Below are 21,290 nucleotides of genomic sequence, written 5' to 3' on the forward strand. Positions count from 1 at the left end.
GGAGAGCGCCGGACAGAAGTGCTCTCCAGAAGCCACCTTCACAGTCCTCTATAAGGATAAAAACATGAACAGTGCTGTCAAGGTTCTTCTTTGGGGGCTGGGCTAAATTTCACAATATCACCTACAGCTTGAAATAATGCATTTGCATGAAATTTAGAAGCGGGCAATGAATGCATTCACCAGAGTATTTGTTGCGGTTTGCCAGCAGCCTGCGGAGCTGGCAGCGGAGTCAGACAGTGATGAGGCTGAGGAAGAGCATGGGCCAGTCCTGGAGGCTGGGGAAGTCCCGGATGAGGGCTCTGCATCAGAGGCTGAGGTGGGGCCAGGGCCATCTGGGAGTGAGACGTGGACTCCAGAGCCTCCGGAGACTGACGGTGGTGAAGCGGAAGAAATGGAGGACTCTGTTCCTAATGCACACATGAGAAGAGCTGTCAGAAGGCAAGAGCAGCTAAAGCAAAGAGGACAACTCAGGAGTAGGGCCAAGAGATGATTGGCCCCTCCCATAAGGCTTAAAAGACCAGCAACAGCGTTTGGGCTCTTGCCGGAAAACAATGTTGATAGCTTCGTCTTCTTGCATTTTTTTCGTATCGGTGTCTTCTGAACTTTTGCCAAGAAAGGCCTTTGGCAGTTTGCCGAATTGGACCAAGGTTGGTGATAGGACTGAGAAATTGTGTTGGGAGGAATTTGCTTTAATTTAGTTGAACTATGCTGAGAATGAAGTAATTCTCAGCTGTTCGAATAAAGTTTATTTTTACACTGACTGAGTTTCCTACTACCTTACTTGGGCCTGGGTCACAACAGTATTGCATGTGGAAAGCTAACATCCTGGATGGACATATGTATACCGTTTGGTAGCTTGATAGAGGAGCATGCTTCTACAACAAATCCCATTTATACCGATATGTAAATGTAATTTGTTTTTGGGAACTCGGTTGCAAGATTAATTGGCATGATCTGGTTTTATGTAATTTGGCTCAAAGTCAAATACTGAATTGCAGCAGTGGTTTTTGCCAGATTGGTCAAGCTATTAAGGAAAATGTCAAGCATAATTTGAAACCATTAGGAAAAATGCTGGCAGGTTTATAACCACGGGGTACCGTATCTGGATTGCAGAACCTCATATTGTCACTAGAGGGCAGCAAAGAAAGATCTTCCTGTTTTGCTTGTTTGCCATCTAGTGGTGGTCTAGATTTTTGCAGCTCCGACATGGCAATTTTCATTTGAAATGAAAAACAAAGCAAGGAAGATAAACTCCCTTGTGGTATTTTGTGCCTAAAGAAAGAGATATTCTTTTCATTGTTGGTCTTTAAGATTAACAGAGGGCGGAGGTCTATTAAAACAATTTGCTGCAATTTGCTGAGTCATTTTTCCTTCTGCCAAGGGAGTATAGGTCAGATATGAGGGGATAATGTAGAGAGATTGTCATGCCCTCCTGGTAGGTTTTCTGGAGGATTCTCATTGGTTGCTTTTAGTTAGAAAAGTCTGGAATAAACAGCCTGCTAGAATAAAGCAAGGATTCCTAACTTGATTACAGCAGTAATAAAAATTTTATGTTGCTCTTCAAATTCAATTGTAAAAGCATGACATAATAGGTATGGTTTGTACTGATAGCTCAGCTGCATCCATCTGGCATAGCTCTAATGTGCTTCTGGTGCTGAATATTTAGGTCTGAAATGTTTTATAAGGTTTGTTTTGCTATCATAACATCAGACCAGATGCTTTATGCTTTGTGAAGGCCTCCTTTCTCATACATATGTCCACATTCTTCATGGTTTATAGGGATTGCAGTCTCTGGGTTTATACAGAGACTGCTTCAAAAATTTTAGCAAGGGGTTCTCTGTCCGGTTGCTGGGTGGGTGTGGCCAGGGTGGGCGTGGCATAATCGGCCTCCTGCACAATGGTGGGGGGGCATTTTTGCCCTCCCCGGGCTCCAGAGGCTTTTCTCGAGCCTCAGGGAGAGCAAAAACAGCCTCCCCAGGCTTCGGAGGCTGGAAACGGGCCCGTTTTCAGCCTTCCTGAACTTCTGGTAGGCCCGTTTTTTGCCCTGCCCGAGCTTCTACGTGGGCCCTGCTCTTAACTGCATCCAAAATGGGCCGCGTGGGGACTCCTGGGAGGGGAGGGGTGGGGTGGGTGGGGCCAGCCAGGAGTGGGATTTGGGGGTTCTCCAAACTGCACAGAATCTTAGCTAGCGGTTCTTCTGAACCCCTGCAAACCCCCACCCCTGGGTTTATATTTGTGTGTGTTGTATCTCATTAGCCGCAATCGGGACGGAAAATGTTCTAATCTACAATTAATACATTGCGAATAAATTGTAATACACTATTGCTAAACCTGCAATTTGCAATTAGGAATACATCTAATGTGATTTTGTTATGTCCAAAATATTGATCAGACTTTGCTTTAACAGAATAACAGAGTTGGAAGGGACCTTGTAGGTCGTGTAGTCCAACCCTACACCATTTCTGACAGATGGCAGTCCAGTCTCTTTTTGAAAGCTTCCAGTGATGAAGCTCCCACAACTTCTGAAAGCAAACTGTTCCGCTGGTTGATTGTTCTCACTGTCAGAAAATTTCTCCTTATTTCTAGGTTGACTCTCCTTGATCAACTTCCATTCATTATTCCTTGTCTGGCCTTCAGGTCCTTTGGAAAATAGCTTGGCCCCCTCCTCTCTGTGGCAACCCCTCAAATATTGGAGTGCTGCTATTTTGTCTCTCCTGGTCCTTCTCTTCACTAGACTAGCCACGCCCAGTTCCTGCAACTGTTCATCCTATGTTTTAGCCACCAGTCCCCTAATCATCTCGATTGTTCTTCTCTGCACTCTTTCTAGAGTCTCAACATCTTTCTTATAGTGTGGTGACCAAAACTGGATGCAATATTCTAGGTGTGGTCTTACTAAGGCTTTATAGAGTGGTATTAATCCTTCACTTAAGGGACGCAGTGGCTCAGGGGCTAAGACAGCTGAACTTGTCGATCGAAAGGTCGGCAGTTCGGTGGTTCGAATTCCTAGTGCTGCCGTGTAACGGGGTGAGCTCCCGTTACTTGTCCCAGCTTCTGCCAACCTAGCAGTTTTGAAAGCACGTAAAAATGCAAGTAGAAAAAATAGGGACCGCCTTTGGTGGGAAGGTAACAGCGTTCCGTGCGCCTTTGGCGTTGAGTCATGCCGGCCACATGATCACGGAGACGTCTTCGGACAGCGCTGGCTCTTCGGCTTTGAAACAGAGGTGAGCACCGCCCCCTAGAGTCGTCAACGACTAGCATGTATGTGCGAGGGGAACCTTTACCTTTACCTAATACCTCACTTGATCTTGATTGTATCCCTCTGTTAATGCAATTTAGGATTGCATTGGCTTTTTTGGCTGCCGCTGCACGCTGTTGGCTCATATATCCTTTCCTAAGGTTTATCACAGTGTTTCAATTCCCAGAGTTTCCCAGCCAGCATGAGAAATATAAATATTTGAATTCAACCAATGATCACTTCATGTTGGCTGGGAAATTCTGGGAGTTGAAGTTTATTAATCTTAAAGTTGCCAAGACTGAAAAACGCAGGACTAGGGGATGTCCAAAAGAGTTCAAGTACAATGCATAAAAAATAAATATGAAAAAAATTGATCTGAGCATGTTTATTGGTCAAATTTAAATATTTATATTTGGATTTATCACTACCAGAGTCTCTCTAAATGACTTGCAAAAACAAGGAGATAAACAATCTAATTCTAAGACAATACCAAGCCCAGAAATCCCACCATGCCCATAAAGAGCCAAGTTTACCCACATTGGAACTTTTATGCCTTATCTTTGCCCAAATTGGAACATGTTTGTCTTTCTGGAAGTAGCGGCTTAAGTACCTCACAGAAATTAAAAGGGAAACAAAGAAAGAAAGAAAGAAAGGGAAAATCAAACTTCTTTTAAAAAAGACCCTAGACTTTAGAAACACTTTCCTGTATGCATTCTTTGGGAGCATATTTTTTATTCTTCAGATTAACTTTATTTTAAAAAATTCCTAATTCCATTTAGACGAAATTCCTACTCTGTTGATGCTCAGCCTTAAATCCTTCCCGAAGGTCCTTTCTTTAAACTAAAGGCAAATTCAATGTTTTTCCAAAAATATAAAATTTCTTTCTTTCTTTCCTTCCTTCCTTCCTTCCTTCCTTCCTTCCTTCCTTCCTTCCTTCCTTCCTTCCTTCCTTCCTTCCTTCCTTCCTTCCCTCCTTCCCTCCTTCTTTCTTTCTTTCTTTCTTTCTTTCTTTCTTTCTTTCTTTCTTTCTTTCTTTCTTTCTTTCCTTCCTTCTTTCTTTCTTTCTTTTTCTTCCTTTCTTCTTTCTCTCTCTCCCCCTCCCTCACATTCCTTCCTTCTTTCCTTCTTTTCTCCTCTTTCTTTCTTTCCTTCCTCCCTCCCTCCCTCCTTTCCTTTCCTTTCCTTTCCTTTCCTTTCCTTTCCTTTCCTTTCCTTTCCTTTCCTTTCCTTTCTTTCCTTTCCTTTCCTTTCCTTTCCTCCCTCCTTTCCTTTCCTTTCCTTTCCTTTCCTTTCCTTTCCTTTCCTTTCCTTTCCTTTCCTTTCCTTCCTTCCTTCCTTCCTTCCTTCCCTCCCTTCCTTCATTCTTTCATATGTGAGTGTCTGTGTGTGCATGTGTGTCTGTTGATCTATTCATTCATTTTAATTAGGAGCATCTTCAAAAATAATAATGGCAAGACTCAAAGAGGATGTTTTTGACCCCTGCTTTAAAAGAATGGAACATGGAATATTACCAGTAGCAACACTAAGGCAATTTACAGTCCTATTTCAACCATCCACTGGGCCATGCTCTGTTGTAATTCTGTAATTCTGGTTGTTATTATTTCAGAACTGCATCACATTTGTTTTAATTTGATCATGATGGCCCCTTACCTACTTAGTACTAGAGAGAACTTTTGGATCACCCTACTTGCCTAAAATGCTATGCTTGGCAGTTCACAGAGATAAGATATAGGGACTCTTTATACAATAGATCAGAGAGTGAGATGCTGGATGAGGCTTCCTCTGCCGCTGTGTAGGTATAAACATTGCGTAATGACTGGATCTAACATGTGGTCATTTCGTGATAAAGATGAAGCAAAATATGAGGAGCAGAAGGCCAATCACAAGTGATAGCAAACACAGGATGATAGCCGTCCTTGAATATCTCTGAGCAGCTGTAATGTTCCCTTCACGATTGGCTTTTTGGGTCTGGGAAAAAGAGAGAGAAATGATGTCAAAAATGCAACTGAAGCCTCTGGTTAGGATGTTAACTATCTTGTTTGGCATGTCTTGAGGCCTTAGACATTAAGGCAGAGGTGGGCTGGTAGGGATTCGCAGGGGTTTGGAAGAACCTCTAGCTAAGATTCTGTGCAGTTTGAAGAACCCGCAAACCCCACACCTGGCTGGCCCCGCCCACCCCTCCCCTCCCCTCCCCGGAGTCCCCATGTGGCCTGTTTTGGATGTAGATAAGTGCAGGGTGCACACAGAGGCTCGGCGAGGGTGAAAAAAGGGGCCATTTCCAGCCTCCAGAGGGCGTCTGGAGCCTGGGGAGGCCATTTTCACTCTCCCAGTGGTTCAAGAAATGCCTTCAGAGCCCGGGGAGGGCAAAAACGCCACCACCATCCCCCGCCATGGTGCAGGAGGCTGACTAGGCCATGACCACCATGGCCATGCCCACCCAGCACCTGGGTAGAGAACCCCTTGCTAAAAATTTTGATACCCACCCCTGCTTATCGGAGAGGGGTAGATGCTAACTTTCCACACATGGTAGCCAACATGGTAATATTGAGGAATTAGTTTGATAAATGATAACCCGTATCTTCAGATTTTGATAAAACAAAGCTTGGGAGTCCTGGCAAAAGAGGATCGACTGAATTAAATACCAGATTATAAAGGATCGGAGGTGATGCAGATTGATCACCAAGGATGTCTAGGAATTAAAAAAAAAATACTTTTATGATAACATGGAGCCCATTTCATTTGTAGCAGATCACAGCAGAACAAATGCATTTATAGGCTTACCAGTTTAGAGAAAACAAAGGCAGCTCCACCCAGGGGTAAGAAACAGCATATCGCAGCGAAGAGAGAGAAGCCCATATAATCAGGTTCTTCGATTGGTTGCACAGGCACGATGACGATCGACTTTGGTTGATGAAGGGCTGGAATGCGTTTGGAGGCTGTCCTATCTGGGCCATCTATAGGTAGGTCCTTGGTTGGCACAACAGGAGATTCCTCTTTGTCCACGCAGTGGGTTGATTCAGGAGGAGTTTTTGGAAGAGCAGGCTGAATTTCCAAGTAAGGGGATGGACTTTGGGAGATAGGCATGCCATCTTGCATCCTCTGGTATTTTGGGGAGCTCATGGTTTTGGGTCGTAGCTCTGTCTAAAATCTCACTGGTATTCTGCCAGATTGCCTTGACCTTGCTTCTCAAATTCTCTCTGTTCCCAATTTCTGGCCAGCAGTCTTGTTTTGATTTGCTGTCTAGTCCTACAGTGCTTTTCCCTGGGAGTCGTCTCTTGTGTTCGGATTCCGACTCCTCCTGTGAGCTGATGCTCTCTTTCTCCCCTCCCTCCCCCCTTTTTTTTGCTGGAACATTTGTATTATAAAATGCAGGCATTGGTGCTTTGCTTCCCTAATGTATGTTCAGGTTTTGGACATAACAACGTCTGCTAGATAGCAGAAAAGAAAAAAAATGGGAGTAAAGAAGAATTAGCAATCAGACTGGAGTAGAGTAGAGTAGAATGAATAGAACAGAATGCAGAACAGAGCAGAATAGAATGCAGAATAAAATAGAGAATGGAACGGAACGGAATGGAACAGAACAGACCAGAACACAGAACAGAACAGAACAGAACAGAACAGAAATGCAGAATAGAATAGAAAGTGGAACGGAACGGAACAGAACAGAACAGAATAGAACAGAACAGAATTCTTTATTGGCTGAGTGTGATTGGACACACAAGGAATTTGTCTCTGGTTCATAAGCTCTCAGTGTACATACAAACAATACAGTGATAATTCACAGATTATAAAGCGTAGTTACAATCATTAACACTATAAGATACAAACAACAAGTGATAATCACAAGATACCAATCGGGGAAGGTAGTGGGAAAGGTGAGAAGATGAAAAAAAAGATGAGAAATGAGACGATGAGAAAGACAAGGATGATAGCAATACAGCCTACTAGATGTACGGACTATCTTTAGGCCTAACACAGTGCCGTGGGAATTAGGTATTTAGCAGAGTGATGGCATGGGGGGAAAACTATCTTTGTGTCTAGTTGTTTTGGCATGCAATACCCTACAGCAACATCCTGAGGGGAGAAGTTGAAGCAGTTTATGTCCAGGATGTGAAGGAGGGTGGGTGGGTCTGTAGATAATATTGAATATTGCTATCAGATCAATGGGATAATTACCACCAAGTGGGTCAACTGAGGATATATGGGGGGGGGGAAGAGACATTTTGTCATAGCTTGTTTGTGAGTCAAGGATGCAGTCTGGGACTGCGCCTGCTGAAAATGCCACAGAACGTTCCAATAAAAGAGAAATATTTGAAGCTCAGGGTTGCAATGAGCTGTCCTTAGTGCTCTCTGAGCTTGGTTGTTTCTTGAAGACATTTCATTAGCCAAACTAGGTAACCTCATCAGTGCTAGCAAGGAGTGGAGTTTGCTCTTGGCTTATATTGCCTTGTTGGTGTTGCTGGGAGCGGTCTTAGAAGTTCCCAGCCAAGCCAAAGAACTTGTAAGACCACCCCCACCAATACTGACAGGGCGAGCCACTAGAATATAAATGGCAAAGCACACTCCTTACTGGCACTGATGATCTTGTCCAGTTTTTCTTTTTTTATTTGCATTTATATCCCGCCCTTCTCCGAAGACTCAGGGCGGCTTACACAATGTTAAGCAATAGTCTTCATCCATTTGTATATTATATACAAAGTCAACTTTTATTGCCCCCCCCAACAATCTGGGTCCCCATTTTACCTACCTTATAAAGGATGGAAGGCTGAGTCAACCTTGGGCCTGGTGGGACTTGAACTTGCAGTAATTGCAAGCAGCTGTGTTAATAACAGACTGCATTAGTCTGTTGAGCCACCAGAGGCCCAACAGATTTTGGGTGATTAAATGTCCACAAGAAAACAACCAAGCTCAGAGAGCACCATGGACCGAGGGCTTTTTTAAAAAATGGAGGTAATGCTTTTATTCAAGACCAAGAAAAATGTGTAATTAGGTCAAACAGCTTAAGAATTCCTGGACTAGACTAAAATGTTTCCATCCCTGATTATTTTCACAGGGAAAGACTTAAAGACACTAGCATACTGTACTCGGCTTCTGAAAAAAAAAAAAAAGATGTATTTCAAATTTTTCCCCTTCACAGGGCTGTAGAAATAAATAATTGGTCAGGTTGGTAAGAAAAGCAATATGGAAAGTCCTTGGTTTAGAACCCTTCATTTAGTGACTATTCAACGTTACAATGGCACTGAACAAAAATGACTGGTGACCATTTTTCACACTTAAAGCAACATCCTCATAGTCACCTGATCTCGGGAGCTTGGCAACTGGCTCATATTTATGACGGTTGTGGTGTCCTGAAACCAGTGGTGGGTTTCAAAAATGTTTACTACCAGTTCTGTGGGTGTGGCTTGGTGGGTGTGGCATGGCTTGGTGGGCGTGGCTTGGTGGGCGTTGCAGGGGAAGGACACTGCAAAATCTCCATTCCCTCCCTACTCCAGGGGAAGGTTACTGCACAATCCCCATTTCCTCCCGATCAGCTGGGACTTGGGAGGCAGAGAATGGATGGGGGGTGGGGACAGTCAGGATTTTTACTACCGGTTCTTTGAACTACTCAAAATTTCCACTTCCGGTTCTCCAGAACTGGTCAGAACCTGCTGTAACCCCACCTCTGCCTGGAACCATGTGATTCCCTGTTGCGACCTTCTGATGAGCAAAGTCAACGGAGAAGGCAGGTTCCCTGAACAACCGAGTTACTCACTTAACACCTGCAGTGATTCACTTAACAACTGTGGAAAGAAAGGTTGTAAAATGGAGCAAAACTCACTTAACAAGATGTTCACTTAGCAACGGACATGTTGGGTTCAATTGCAGGCTGTAAATCGAGGACTACCTGTATATCCTAGAACAGGGGTCTCCAACCTTGGTCCCTTTAAGACTTGTGGACTTCAACTCCCAGAGTCCCTCAGCTGGCTGAGGAACTCTGGGAGTTGAAGTCCACAAGTCTTAAAGGGACCACGGTTGGAGACCCCTGTCCTAGAAATCACAAAAGCAGTGCTGAGAACATTCCGAGAATATAAGGAGTCTCTCTTCATGTACTAGCATGGAAATGATTAATAAAAAAAATATGCGTGGAATGATAAACAAACGCGTGGAAGGAGTATAATTTTTCCCATATTCCTACATTTCTGCTTGTGGCTAGAGAATGTTGCAGTAAGAAACATGTCAGAATAATTTACATTTCAGGTGAAACCTGGGTTTTGGAATTACAGTATTCGAACACAAAGCACAGAGTGTTTTTTAATTTTTTTTTAGCTGCACTTCCTACCCTGCCTATTGCTCAATTTCTACAAACTCTGACTTCTAGGATTTACAAGTTCGAAATTTCCCAAACTCAAAAAGCAAATCAGTCACGAAGCTGGTGACCACATTCTTAATGTGATTCATCTAACCGAGCTTCTTCCAGACATTGCAAAAAGCCATCCATCACTGCCAAAAAGTGAAATATTCGAGAAAATTAGCTTAAAATGCTTCCCACGGGAATTTTCAGACTTCGCCTGGCTTCTCTGCAATCTCTTTCTCTCGGTAATACCTTTACCTCTTTTGCAATACCACTTCTTTCAAGAGTCATGCTTTCCTGAGAAGACAGCTGAGGCAGGTCCTTACACCAGCAAAAGAAACCTTTGAAATTAATCACAGTTGGGAGGACAGTCTGTATTAACAGATGAACTGCTGAAGTCTGAATAACTGCCAATAAATATCAATTTGCTGCCTTCGATCCTTAAACCTAGAAAGGACAAATCTGGTACGTGATGCTGTACACATTTTGCCATGCCTTCAAAGAAACCAAAACCCACCATTTGAAAACAGCACCTTTTGTACTTTGACGGGGTTCCTCAGCCTGAGAAAGGCAGGATTCTCTCCTCTTCCTGTAGTCCACGGGTGATCTCTCCAAAGTGATATTTGCATATCTGATCTTAACTTCCACCTTTGAATGGGAAAGGTAAAAAGCGCTTTATATCAGGGGTCCCCAACCTTGACCACTTCAAGACTTGTGGACTTCAACTCCCAGAATTCCTCAGCCAGCTTTGCTGGCTGAGGTATTCTGGGAGTTGAAGTCCACAAGTCTTGAAGTGGTCAAGGTTGGAGACCCCTGCTCTATATCTTGAAACCCCAAGTTTGACCTAAAAGCTTGCTGTGCCGAATTTAGATTCACTCAATTAAAAATGTTCCGTTGATGCAGAGGTGGGATTCGCTTATCTTCCCTACCGGTTCTCAAATGTGAGCACATGCACACGGCCTTCTGCACATGTGCAGTAGTCACGCATTACGTCCGGGTGGGTGGGTGAAGCCTCCCGCAGTCTCCGCTACCGGTTCGTGCGATCCGGAGAGAAGCGGCTGAATCCCACCACGGCATTGATGGTGATACAACGTACTGAGTAACTCTGTTTCCATCCTTTGCACTGGCTTGAATATGGACTGAAAGAGGTTCTTGTCATCTATTTGCTCAAAGTCAGTTTCTTTGAGGGCCGCATCAGGGTTGTGTTTGACCTTGTGGGGAGGATGGGGGGGGGCATGGTCAAAGTGGGCGTGGCCAGCTCGACATCACTCATGTCGGGATGTGCCTGTGGTACACTCTGCCAGCGAAAATGGGCTCCCGAGCTCCGTTTTTGGCTGCGACGGCTTCCTGTGACCCTCTGCCAGTGAAAACGGAGTTTGGGAGTGCCACACCTAGCCATCCAAAGCTCCATTTTCGTTGCCAGAGGCACCATGGGCCAGTCCTTCACGGTTTCCAGGTCGGCCCTGCGGGCCAGATCTAAGCCCCCCACAGGCTGGATCCGGCCCACAGGTCTTGAGTTTGACACTCCTGCTCTATGGCAGGGGTCTCTAACCTTGGCCATTTTAAGACTTGTGGACTTTAACTCCCAGAATCCCTCAGCCAGCTTTGGGAGTTGAAGTCCACAAGTCTTAAAGTGGCCAGGGTTGGAGACCCCTGCTCTATGGCATTTTATTTTTGAACAATCTTCCCCAAGAAAAGCAATTTGGACAAAGGGCACAATCACTCCCTTGTATGTAGCTAGCAACAAATCTTCAGTTGCCTGAAGGAGCCAGGAAGGGTCTGGATCCATGCCGCAGATGGCAGAACTCATACTAGAGATATCCTATCCAGTTCATTACCTTACACAGGCTGAATAAGTAAGAAATGGCCAGCATTAAGCCCTCTGTCTTCCCGGTGCAATTCAAGATATTGGTTACTACCTTTAAAGTGCTCCATGGCATAGGACCGGCTTATTTACGGGACTGCCTGCTGCTACCAATTGCCTCCCATCGACCTGTGCGCTCCCATAGGGAGGGTCTCCTCAGGGTGCCATCAGTCAAACAATGTCGACTGGCAGCCCCCAGGGGGAGGGCCTTGTCTGTGGGGGCTCCTGCCCTCTGGAATGAGCTGCCTCTGGGGATACGTCAACTCCCCGACCTCCGGACCTTTCGACATGAGCTAAAGACATTTTTGTTTCATCGCGCAGGGCTGGCTTAATTTAGTTTTAATAGGGGTTTTATTATGGCTTTAGTCTTTCTGGGCCTAATTAAATTAGTTTTTTAAAAATGTTTTTTAATTTTTGTGATTTCTGTTTTTACTAGGCTGTAAACCGCCCTGAGTCCTTCGGGAGAAGGGCGGTATATAAATCAAAATAATAAATAAATAAATAAATCTGTCAGCGTTCCGAGTAACATGCCCATTGAAAACAGAACTCCGAGGCAAGCAGGTTCCTCAAACAATATGTTTATTGAGCACATCATATCAGCACAGCTAGTGAAAGCCAACTCTGAAAGTTTTCCTGCATTTATAGCATAGTTAAAAAAGCAATCGTTTCCTTCCCCGAGTGTCACAAGTCATATTGTCCAATGAAGGCTTTTGGCAGGCTCCTTGGTCCCTCCTCTCCTCCACCAACTGCTCCATGTTGGGGTGATCTTGGTTCCCACGAGAAAGGTTTTTGTTATGACCGCTAGCCAGTCTATCTACTCCCTCCCTTTCCCCCGCCCACAGAGTTCGTGGCAAGTATGAGGCAGCAAAAGATGGCTTCAGCCAAGTTCGCTTCAGAGTTGACACCCTCATTAAAGCAGCTCCCTCTTTCTCTATGCTTGATTTCAAATACGCCTTCCTCTTCATGAAAAGGGCAGAGAGAAGGGAAGAAGATAGGGAGGCTTCTGTGGGGCAAGGCTGAGGGAGAGAAGGGGAGAGGATGGGGGGGGGGCTTCTGTGGGGCAAGGCTGAGGGAGAGAAGGGGATAGCATAGGGGAGGCTTCTATGGGGCAAGGCTGAGGGAGAGAAGGGGAGAGGATAAGGGAGGCTTCTGTGGGGCAAGGCTGAGGGAGAGAAGGGGAAGGATAGGGGAGGCTTCTGTGGGGCAAGGCTGAGGGAGAGGATAGGGGAGGCTTCTGTGGGACAAGTCTCATGGAGAGAAGGAACTAGAAAACCTGAGGGAGAGAAGGAGATAGGATAGGAGACGTTTCTGTGGGGCAAGGTTGAGGGTGAGAAGGGGATAGGATAGGGGAGGATTCAAGCTGCAAGTGCCCGATCATATAGTTTCGTAGCGAAGCATGGGGATCCAGCTAGTCTTTTAATAGATGGTTCTTTCCAACCTACAGTTGTCCCCTCAAATACAGTGCTACGTAGCGCAAGCATATCTTTGACAGTCACAGAACCAAGAATATGAAAATCTCAAGATACGTCAGCATGAGTCAGCCAGCCCAGAGTTTGTCAATTTTGTGATGCCATTCAAATAACGGTGGAAGCCTTCTACAAGGAAATTGTCCTGATGAGTTGAGTCAGATGAAGTTTCTTTAAGGGCTGGTGATCTACCTGAAAAGGATTATAATTATACTGACGTATACAAGTGTTAATAGGATTCCAACCCCCAGAGCTATGCGGGCGAAGGCCTGGGCTAAGAGGGAGAGTCGCCGAGCGGCTATTTGGTCACCAACTTTGTTAGCTTGCCGAGTCTGCAGGAAAAAAAAAAGGAATTTATGATGAAATCATACTGAATAACATTTCACATGCAGGAAGTGTACATATTGAGTATGTACTCAGAAGCTTCTGATTGTTTCGGTCAGTGAAGAATTCTGTTGGGTGGCACTATTCTTATCAATAGAGACTGGCAGAGCCGAAGTTCATAGTTCACATCAATATCAATTGCCTCCCATCGACCATGCGCTCCCATAGGGAGGGTCTCCTCAGGGTGCCGTCAGTCAAACAATGTCGACTGGTGACCCCCCAGGGGGAGGGCCTTCTCTGTGGGGGCTCCTGCCCTCTGGAATGAGCTGCCTCCTGGGATACGTCAGTTCCCTGACCTCTGGACCTTTCCACATGAGCTAAAGACTTTTTGTTTCATCGTGCAGGGCTAGCTTAATGTAGTTGTAATTGGGGGTTTTACTATAGTTTTTAGTCTTTTTGGCCTGATCGAATCAGTTTCTTAAAATGTTTTTTAATTGTTGTGATATTTGTTTTTATCTGGCTGTAAACTGCCCTGAGTACTTCGGGAGAAGGGCGGTATATAAATTATATATATATATATTTGTTTTCTGAGGTTTTCGCTGGTGTTTGTATGTAGGTCTTTGGTTATTCAGGTTTTCTCCCACGTAAAATTGGAAGTGTCTTGGCGACGTTTCGACGAAGTCTCATTCATCATCTTCAGGCTTCAGCTTCATGCTTCTCCAGAAGCACGAAGCTGAAGCCTGAAGATGACGAATGAGACTTCAAACGTCGCCAAGACACTTCCAATTTTACACGGGAGAAAACCCGAACAACCAAAGACATATATATATATATATATATATATATATATATATATATATATATATATATATATATATATATATATATATATATATATATATATATATATAGGGAAGAGGAAAATTAAAAAGAAAGAAACAAAAAGCAGCGACTTACAACTTTTTTTGACGCAGAAAGACACAGTCTCACCTCTTAAAGTTGCTGAGGTTAAGAAACGCTGTTTGAGAAGATCAGGGAAAGCCACAGGAAGCTTACAACCTACTCTAAAGTCTAACTACTCTTAAAACCGTTGCATTTAAAATGAATACCAGCTAAAGCCCAGCTGATTATTGAGCTGCTGTTTGCCACATACTAGTAATTCTCGTCAGCAGAAGGCTACCTGTAAAATTCATATCTCCCTTCCAAAATGAACATCAGGCTGGATTTTGGCTGTAGTTTAAAGCAGGGGTCTCCAACCTTGGCAACTTTAAGCCTGCAGGACTTCAACTCCCAGAACTCCTGGTAATTGAAGTCCTTCAGGCTTAAAGTTGCCAAGTTTGGAGACCCCTGCTTTTAAGCACTCGCTGAGATTCCCTTATTGAAGAAGGATAAACATGAAAATGTCTGTATAACATTTTTTCTAGGAGCCCAATCCCAGGTTCTCTCTCTCTCTCCTTTGCTCCCTCTCTCCCTTTCTCTCCCTCTCTCCCTTTCTCCCTCTCTCTTTCTCTCCCTCTCTCCCCTTCTCTCCCTCTCTCTCCCTCTCTCTCTTTCTCTCCCTCTTTCTTTCTCTCCTTCTCTCTCCCTCTCTCTCTTTCCCTCCCTCTCTCTCTTTCCTCCCTCTCTTTCTCTCCTTTCTCTCTCTCTCTCCTCTCTCCCTTTCACTCCCTCTCCCTTTCTCTCCCTCTCTCCCTTTCTCTCCCTCTTTCTTTCTCTCCCTCTCTTTTTCTCTCTCTCTCTCTTTCTTTCCCTCTCTCCCCTCTTCTCTCCCTCACTTCCGCTCTCCCTTTCTCTCCCTTTCTTTCCCTTTCCCTTTCTCTCTCTCTCTCTCTCTCTTTCTCTCCCTCACATTTGTTCTCCCTTTCCCTGCCTTTCTTTCCCTCTCTCCTTAGCATAATTTGCCCTTGCTGTGGTCTAATTTCAGTGACAAAAGACAATGAACGTTAGTCCTTCCTATCTTCCTTCCTTGGTCTGTTAGCTTACATTTTTATATTGTATCCTATACACCAAAGCTTCTCTTTTTGCAAGTAACATTATGCTCTCCCCGCCCTCTTTCTGTCTTTCCCCCTCTCCCAGTGCTCACCTGTATTGAGAAAACCAAGGCAGTGACACCTAGGGGTAGAAAGCAGCAAAGCATGGTGAAGATGGAGTAGGCCAAAAAATCAGGTTCTTTAGTTGGCTCGGATGGGGTGGTGATTATAGCTGGCTGAGGTTGAACAAACAGACCTTGATTGGATCCTGCATCAGGGGATATATAAAAGGTTTGGTATGGGGGTGGCATGGCAAAAGGCCCCGTATTATCCACAGGGTACGGTGGTGGTCCAGCAGGATGGTTCAGAGCAGGAACTGAAAGGTGATCCTTTTCTGAATACGGTGGTGGATTCATAGCATCGGCTGTTGCGTTCCCTGGTTCTCCTTCTTCAGTCAACCAGTCAATAATATTGACTCAATTGATGACCAGCAAAACTCCTTCCTCAATTCTGATAGCTCGTTCCCCGAATGGGTTCGAATTTCCCGGCTGGGAGAGATTCTATAATTCTCCTGATGGAAGACTGTTGTGTTTTCCACCGTCAGACGTTTCTGGTGGAACTCATAAAATTTGCTCCGATTCTTCCGTAGAATTATTTCCCAGTGACTTCCAGCTCCAGGTGGTAAGTAAACAGAATGAAGAATTAGACAATGAATAACCCAGCTAGATTAATACTGGGTGTGGCACCTAGAAACATGATCTTGCTCAACAGCTGTAATCTTATTTCTTCTGTGTGATAAGGAAACATGCATCCGTTCCTCCCCCACCCCCCAGTGACCTTGATAAGTTGGCTAAATCATTTCTCACCATGATATTCATCATTTCATACAGCTCATGTTAGGGAGAAGTATCTGTGTAGCAGTTTGCTGGGCACAAATAGCCTTTCGAAAGTCTTATCAAAATCGTTGGGCGAGGAAGTGTGTGAATTCTTCTCTTTATCTCCTCCAGGTATAGCTGGAGTCCCTCAGGATTTTACTCTGCTGGTTATTGTCAATTATAGGGGGAGGTGCTCATCTCTGTTTCAAGGCCATTGGGCCAGCGCTGCCCGAAGACTTTTCTGCAGTCATGTAGCCAGTATGATATCACGGAACAGTGTTACCTTCCCACTGAAGTGGTACCTATTTATCTACTTGCATTTGCGTGCTTTTGAACTGCTAGGTTGGCAAGAACTGGGGAAAGGAACGGGAGCTCATCCCATCATGTGGCACTCGGGTCTCGAACCTGGGCTGCCGGGTTCCCAGCCAACAAGCCCAGCATCTTAACCATTGAGCCACCTCCCCACCCCATACTCTTTTGAAAATTCATTTGCAAGAAAGAAATTACATGAGGTAGTAAGTCTTTTGTGATTCCTTAGGAGCAAAGGAAAAAACAATAGCAGACATTCATTGACTGGAATTCATCTAATTCCCTAGGGAAGTGGAGTTCCTGTCAGCCATTTTGTTATCAGGGAAAGAATGACGTGAAGCTCTAGGCAAAGTATATCACACAGTGTTTCACTCACATGGCTTGTTTATAGAAGAGTCCTTGGAAGAAATAGGAAAGCTTTTGATGTTCTGGTGGAACAATGCTTTGTTTCTGAGTTCTTGGCTGCTTGAAGGTCACAACAGGCCAGATTAAATTAACTCAGGAAAACTAACTTCACAAAGAAGAGGCAGTTTAGCTATTCTCCAAAGCACCTGAGAAGAAGAAGCAATGGGTGGAAACTAATCAAGGAGAGAAGCAACTTAGAACTAGGGAGAAATTTCCTGACAGTTAGAACAATTAATCAGTGGAACAACTTTCCTTCAGAAGTTGTAAATGCTCCAACACTGGAAGTTTTTTAAGAAGATGTTGGATAACCATTTGTCTGAAGTGGTACAGCGATTCCTGCCTAAGCGGTGTGTGTGTGTGTGTGTGTGGTGGACTAGAAGACCTCCAAGGTCCCTTCCAACTCTGTTATTATTATAACCCATGGTTCCTCTTTTTCTATCTGTGGAAAGATTTAGAGATGAAAAGCAACTGTCACAATGAATTTCAACGACGGGGAAGGCGCTGCTCAAGAGGTGGCCTTCACTCAAGTATCTGAAACAATATGGGGAAGGTGTTTCTCTATTGCGAAGATTCTGTGACATGGAAAGGAAGAAAGCTGTTTTTATGATCACTTACAGTACAGGGCACAATGTTGTGCTGATATATGTTGGAAATAGTTCTCCACTGATCTCAGAGCCGGTTTCACAATCTCCTTCTCTAAACAATATATGTATGTGCTTTGTCTTCTGCTAATGATTAATCTAGCCTATCCTAGACAACTTATTTCATGTTCCATATAATTTCAATCTTTCTTGATAAAGAAAGATTGGGTTAAAGCATGGCTTGATACTTTTGTCGTCCCTTCCAGCTTCATAGTTTTATCATTCTAAGCCAGAGGTGTCAAACTTGATTTGGTTGAGGGTTGCATCAGGGTTGTGTTTGACCTTGGGCAGGGGCAGTAGGGCATGGTCAGGGTGGGCATGGCCAGCTTGATGTCACTCGTGTCGGGGGTGCATGTGGTGGCCCGAGAGGTCTGCCAGTGAAAACAGACTCCTGAACATAGTTTTTAGCCGTGACGGCCTCTTTATTGTGGTCCACCAGCAACCTGTGGAGCTGGCAATGGAGTTGGACAGCGAGGAGGCTGGGGAGGACAATGGGCCAGTCCTAGAGTAAGGGGAAGGGGAAGGCCCGGACGAGGGAGCAGAGAGGCAGAGGAACAGAGGCAGCTTGTTCCTAGTGCACGCATGCAAAGAGCTGCCAGGAGGCAAGAGCACTAAAGCAAAAAGGACGACTCAGGAGTAAGGCCAGGAAATGATTGGCCCCTCATAAAAAAATGTAAAAAAAATGCTTTTAAAAGTACAAAAAAAATAAAATTGCGTGCCACAGCTGATCACCCCCACGCGCTGTTCTACTTACCCCATGCCTCCTTTTGGCATGCACTGAGCATGCAGGCGCCTGGCATTTGGTGCAAGTGCGTGCGTGAGTACAGTGCGCATGCACAGCCAGCAAACCGGTAGTAAACTGGTTTAGTTTTTGCCACTGCTTTAATCACTGGCCTTCATAAATGCTAGGGTATGTGGAGAAATGATTGGCTCACCCGTGGAAAGTTCATCTTGAAGAATGCAGCTTTATCCCTCCTCCTCAAGTTTGAAATGAATAGAATAGAATAGAATAGAATTTTATTGGCCAAGTGTGATTGGACACACAAAGAATTTATCTTGGTGCATATGCTCTCAGTGTACATAAAAGAAAAGATACGTTCATCAAGGTACAACATTTACAACACAATTGATGGTCAATATATCAATATAAATCATAAGGATTGCCAGCAACAAGTTATAGTCATACAGTCATAAGTGGAAAGAGATTGGTGATGGGAACTATGAGATGATTAATAGTAGTGCAGATTCAGTAAATAGTCTGACAGTGTTGATGGAATTATTTGTTTAGCAGAGTGATGGCCTTCAGGAAAAAACTGTTCTTGTGTCTAGTTGTTCTGGTGTGCAGTGCTCTATAGCGTCGTTTTGAGGGTAGGAGTTGAAACAGTTTATGTCCAGGATGCGAGGGATCTGTAAATATTTTCACGGCCCTCTTCTTGATTCGTGCAGTATACAGGTCCTCAATGGAAGGCAGGTTGGTAGCAATTATTTTTTCTGCAGTTCTAATTATCCTCTGAAGTCTGTGTTTTTCTTGTTGGGTTGCAGAACCGAACCAGACAGTTATAGAGGTGCAAATGACAGACTCAATAATTCCTCTGTAGAACTGAATCAGCAGCTCCTTGGGCAGTTTGAGCTTACTGAGTTGGCGCAGAAAGAAAATTCTTTGTTGTCCTTTTTTAATGATGTTTTTGATGTTAGCTGTCCATTTTAGATCTTGCGATATGGTAGAACCTAGAAATTTGAAGGTTTCTACTGTTGATACTGTGTTGTCAAGTATTGTGAGAGGTGGAAGTATGGAAGGGTTTCTCCTAAAGTCTACCACCATTTCTACGGTTTTGAGTGTGTTCAGTTCCAGATTGTTTTGGTTGCACAAGGCTAGTCGTTCGACCTCTCGTCCATATGCGGATTCGTCATTGTCTCAAATGAGACCAATCACTGTTGTGTCATCTGCGAACTTCAGTGTAATGTGTAAATGTGTAAATACAATAAAATAAATGTGTAAATACAAACTGAATTGCATTGCAAAATCTAAACAAAGGCAATCTGTAGTGACTTTGGGTGGGTGGGGAATCTTTGCTAAGGCCTCTGAATAATCGTTGTGTCCATGATCCATACAAACAAAAAAAGAATCATCTATTGCAGTATCCTTCCTGTAAAAGACTACTTCAGCTTCAATCGCAATAATACAAGAGCAAACAATAGATTCAAACTTAATGTCAACTGCTTCACACTTGATTGCAGAAAATATGACTTCTGTAACAGAGTCGTTAACGCTTGGAACTCATTACCAGACTCCATAGTCTCTACTCATAATCCCAAAATCTTCAACGAAAAACTGTCTACTATTGACCTCACCCCATTCCTTAGAGGACAATAAGGGGCGTGCATAAGAGCACAAATGTGCCTACCGTTCCTGTCCTATTGTTCCCTTTTGTTATAACAAATTAACATGGTTGTTGCATACTTTTGTTTATATATATATATATATATTTTCTTTTATAATGTGTTGATTTTCTTATGTTGATGTTTGTGTTTACTGTTGTGACAAAATGAAATAAAAAAAAAAACAGCATAAGAGAAGGATCTGAAAAGAGCAATGATTTAGCAGCCTCTTTATAGTATTTTTCACCCACCCCAGCTCTTCTCTTTTTTCACTTTTATGAGGAGCTTAAATCACCGAAAGGCTGATAGGCAAAGTAAACAACCTTAGAAAGAATTTCAACCACAGCTTCTCTATCTAAATCCCGGTGTCATGCTGTGGTTATTTTAACTGATGTCGGGAATCAGTCAAGAATTATAGCTACCCAATGGGCCTATAATAACAAGATCTGTCACCCCTTTCAAGGTAGACCAGACCAGGAAATCAAAATTATGAATGCTAACATTTATTATAAGGTTATAGTAGCAGCATCTTGCAAATCTGAATGTGCCTCCTTCCTCTCCTCCCCCTTTATGTTCAAAGGAAGTAGGGAAGGTCTTGTTTGAGATGCTTTATGAAGCTACATTTCAGAACGTACTTTCGGGCTCAGATTTCTTTTATCTGACCATTGTCTTGGTTGAGGATGTTCCTCCTCTTTTTCTTTTAGTTGCCACGATGTAAAAAAGATGCTGAGACTCTAGAAAGAATTCAGAGAAGAGCAACAAAGATGGTCAGAGGCCTGGAGGCTAAAACATATGAAGAACGGTTGCTGGAACTGGGTATGTCTAGTTTCATGAAAACAAGGACTAGGGCAGTGGTGGGTTTCAAATTTTTTTAGTACCGGTTCTGTGGGTGTGGCTTGGTGGGCATGGCATGGCAGGGGAGGTAAAGGTAAAGGTAAAGGTACCCCTCGCACATATGTGCTAGTCGTTGCTGACTCTAGGGGGCGGTGCTCATCTCTGTTTCAAAGCCGAAGAGCCAGCGCTGTCCAAAGACGTCTCCGTGGTCATGTGGCCGGCATGACTCAATGCCAAAGGCGCATGGAACGCTGTTACCTTCCCACCAAAGGTGGCCCCTATTTTTTCTACTTACATTTTTACATGCATTTGAAACTGCTGGGTTGGCAGAAACTGGGACTAGTAACGGGAGCTCACCCCGTTACACGGCAGCACTAGGGATTCGAACCGCCAAACTGCCGACCTTTCGATCGACAAGCTCAATGTCCTAGCCCCTGAGCCACCGTTACTTTTTATTTTTATTTTATTTTTATTTTGCAGGTTATTGCAAAATCCCCATTTCCTCCCAGTCAGCTGGGACTTGAGAGCCAGAGAATAGATGGGGGTGGGGCCAGTCAGAATTTTTACTACCGGTTCTCCGAATTATTCAAAATTTCTGCTACCGGTTCTCCAGAACTGGTCCGAACCTGCTGAAACCCACCTCTGGACTAGGGGTTG

The 21,290-nt window shown here is 44.1% G+C and overlaps 2 protein-coding genes across 4 annotated transcripts in view; one reads left to right on the top strand and one right to left on the bottom strand.

Annotated features, from left to right (window-relative positions):
* The first annotated feature begins 6,022 nt into the window (after nucleotides 1-6,022).
* The window catches only part of LOC131204332 (neural cell adhesion molecule 1-like), a 48,116-nt gene continuing 32,848 nt past the window's right edge, over nucleotides 6,023-21,290 (top strand). Inside the window, exons 1-2 of one of the 3 annotated variants that reach the window (XM_058195508.1) lie at nucleotides 6,103-6,195; nucleotides 20,504-20,615. In XM_058195508.1, coding sequence (XP_058051491.1) covers nucleotides 20,564-20,615 — 52 coding nt within the window. In that variant the 5' untranslated portion in view covers nucleotides 6,103-6,195; nucleotides 20,504-20,563. Of the gene's footprint in view, nucleotides 6,196-15,655; nucleotides 15,872-20,503; nucleotides 20,616-21,290 lie in introns of those variants that run through there. The other 2 variants (XM_058195507.1, XM_058195509.1) reach the window with 2 other exon arrangements.
* On the bottom strand, nucleotides 12,023-15,606 carry LOC131204336 (trafficking regulator of GLUT4 1-like). Its single transcript, XM_058195513.1, has 2 exons — nucleotides 15,304-15,606; nucleotides 12,023-13,228 (listed from the first exon to the last, which is right to left on the bottom strand). The coding sequence occupies exons 1-2, from the start codon at nucleotides 15,604-15,606 to the stop codon at nucleotides 13,085-13,087; spliced, it is 447 nt and encodes a 148-aa protein (XP_058051496.1). The 3' UTR covers nucleotides 12,023-13,084.

This window comes from Ahaetulla prasina, chromosome 10, assembly GCF_028640845.1.
Source record: "Ahaetulla prasina isolate Xishuangbanna chromosome 10, ASM2864084v1, whole genome shotgun sequence".
In the NCBI taxonomy this organism is placed as follows: Eukaryota; Metazoa; Chordata; class Lepidosauria; order Squamata; family Colubridae; genus Ahaetulla; species Ahaetulla prasina.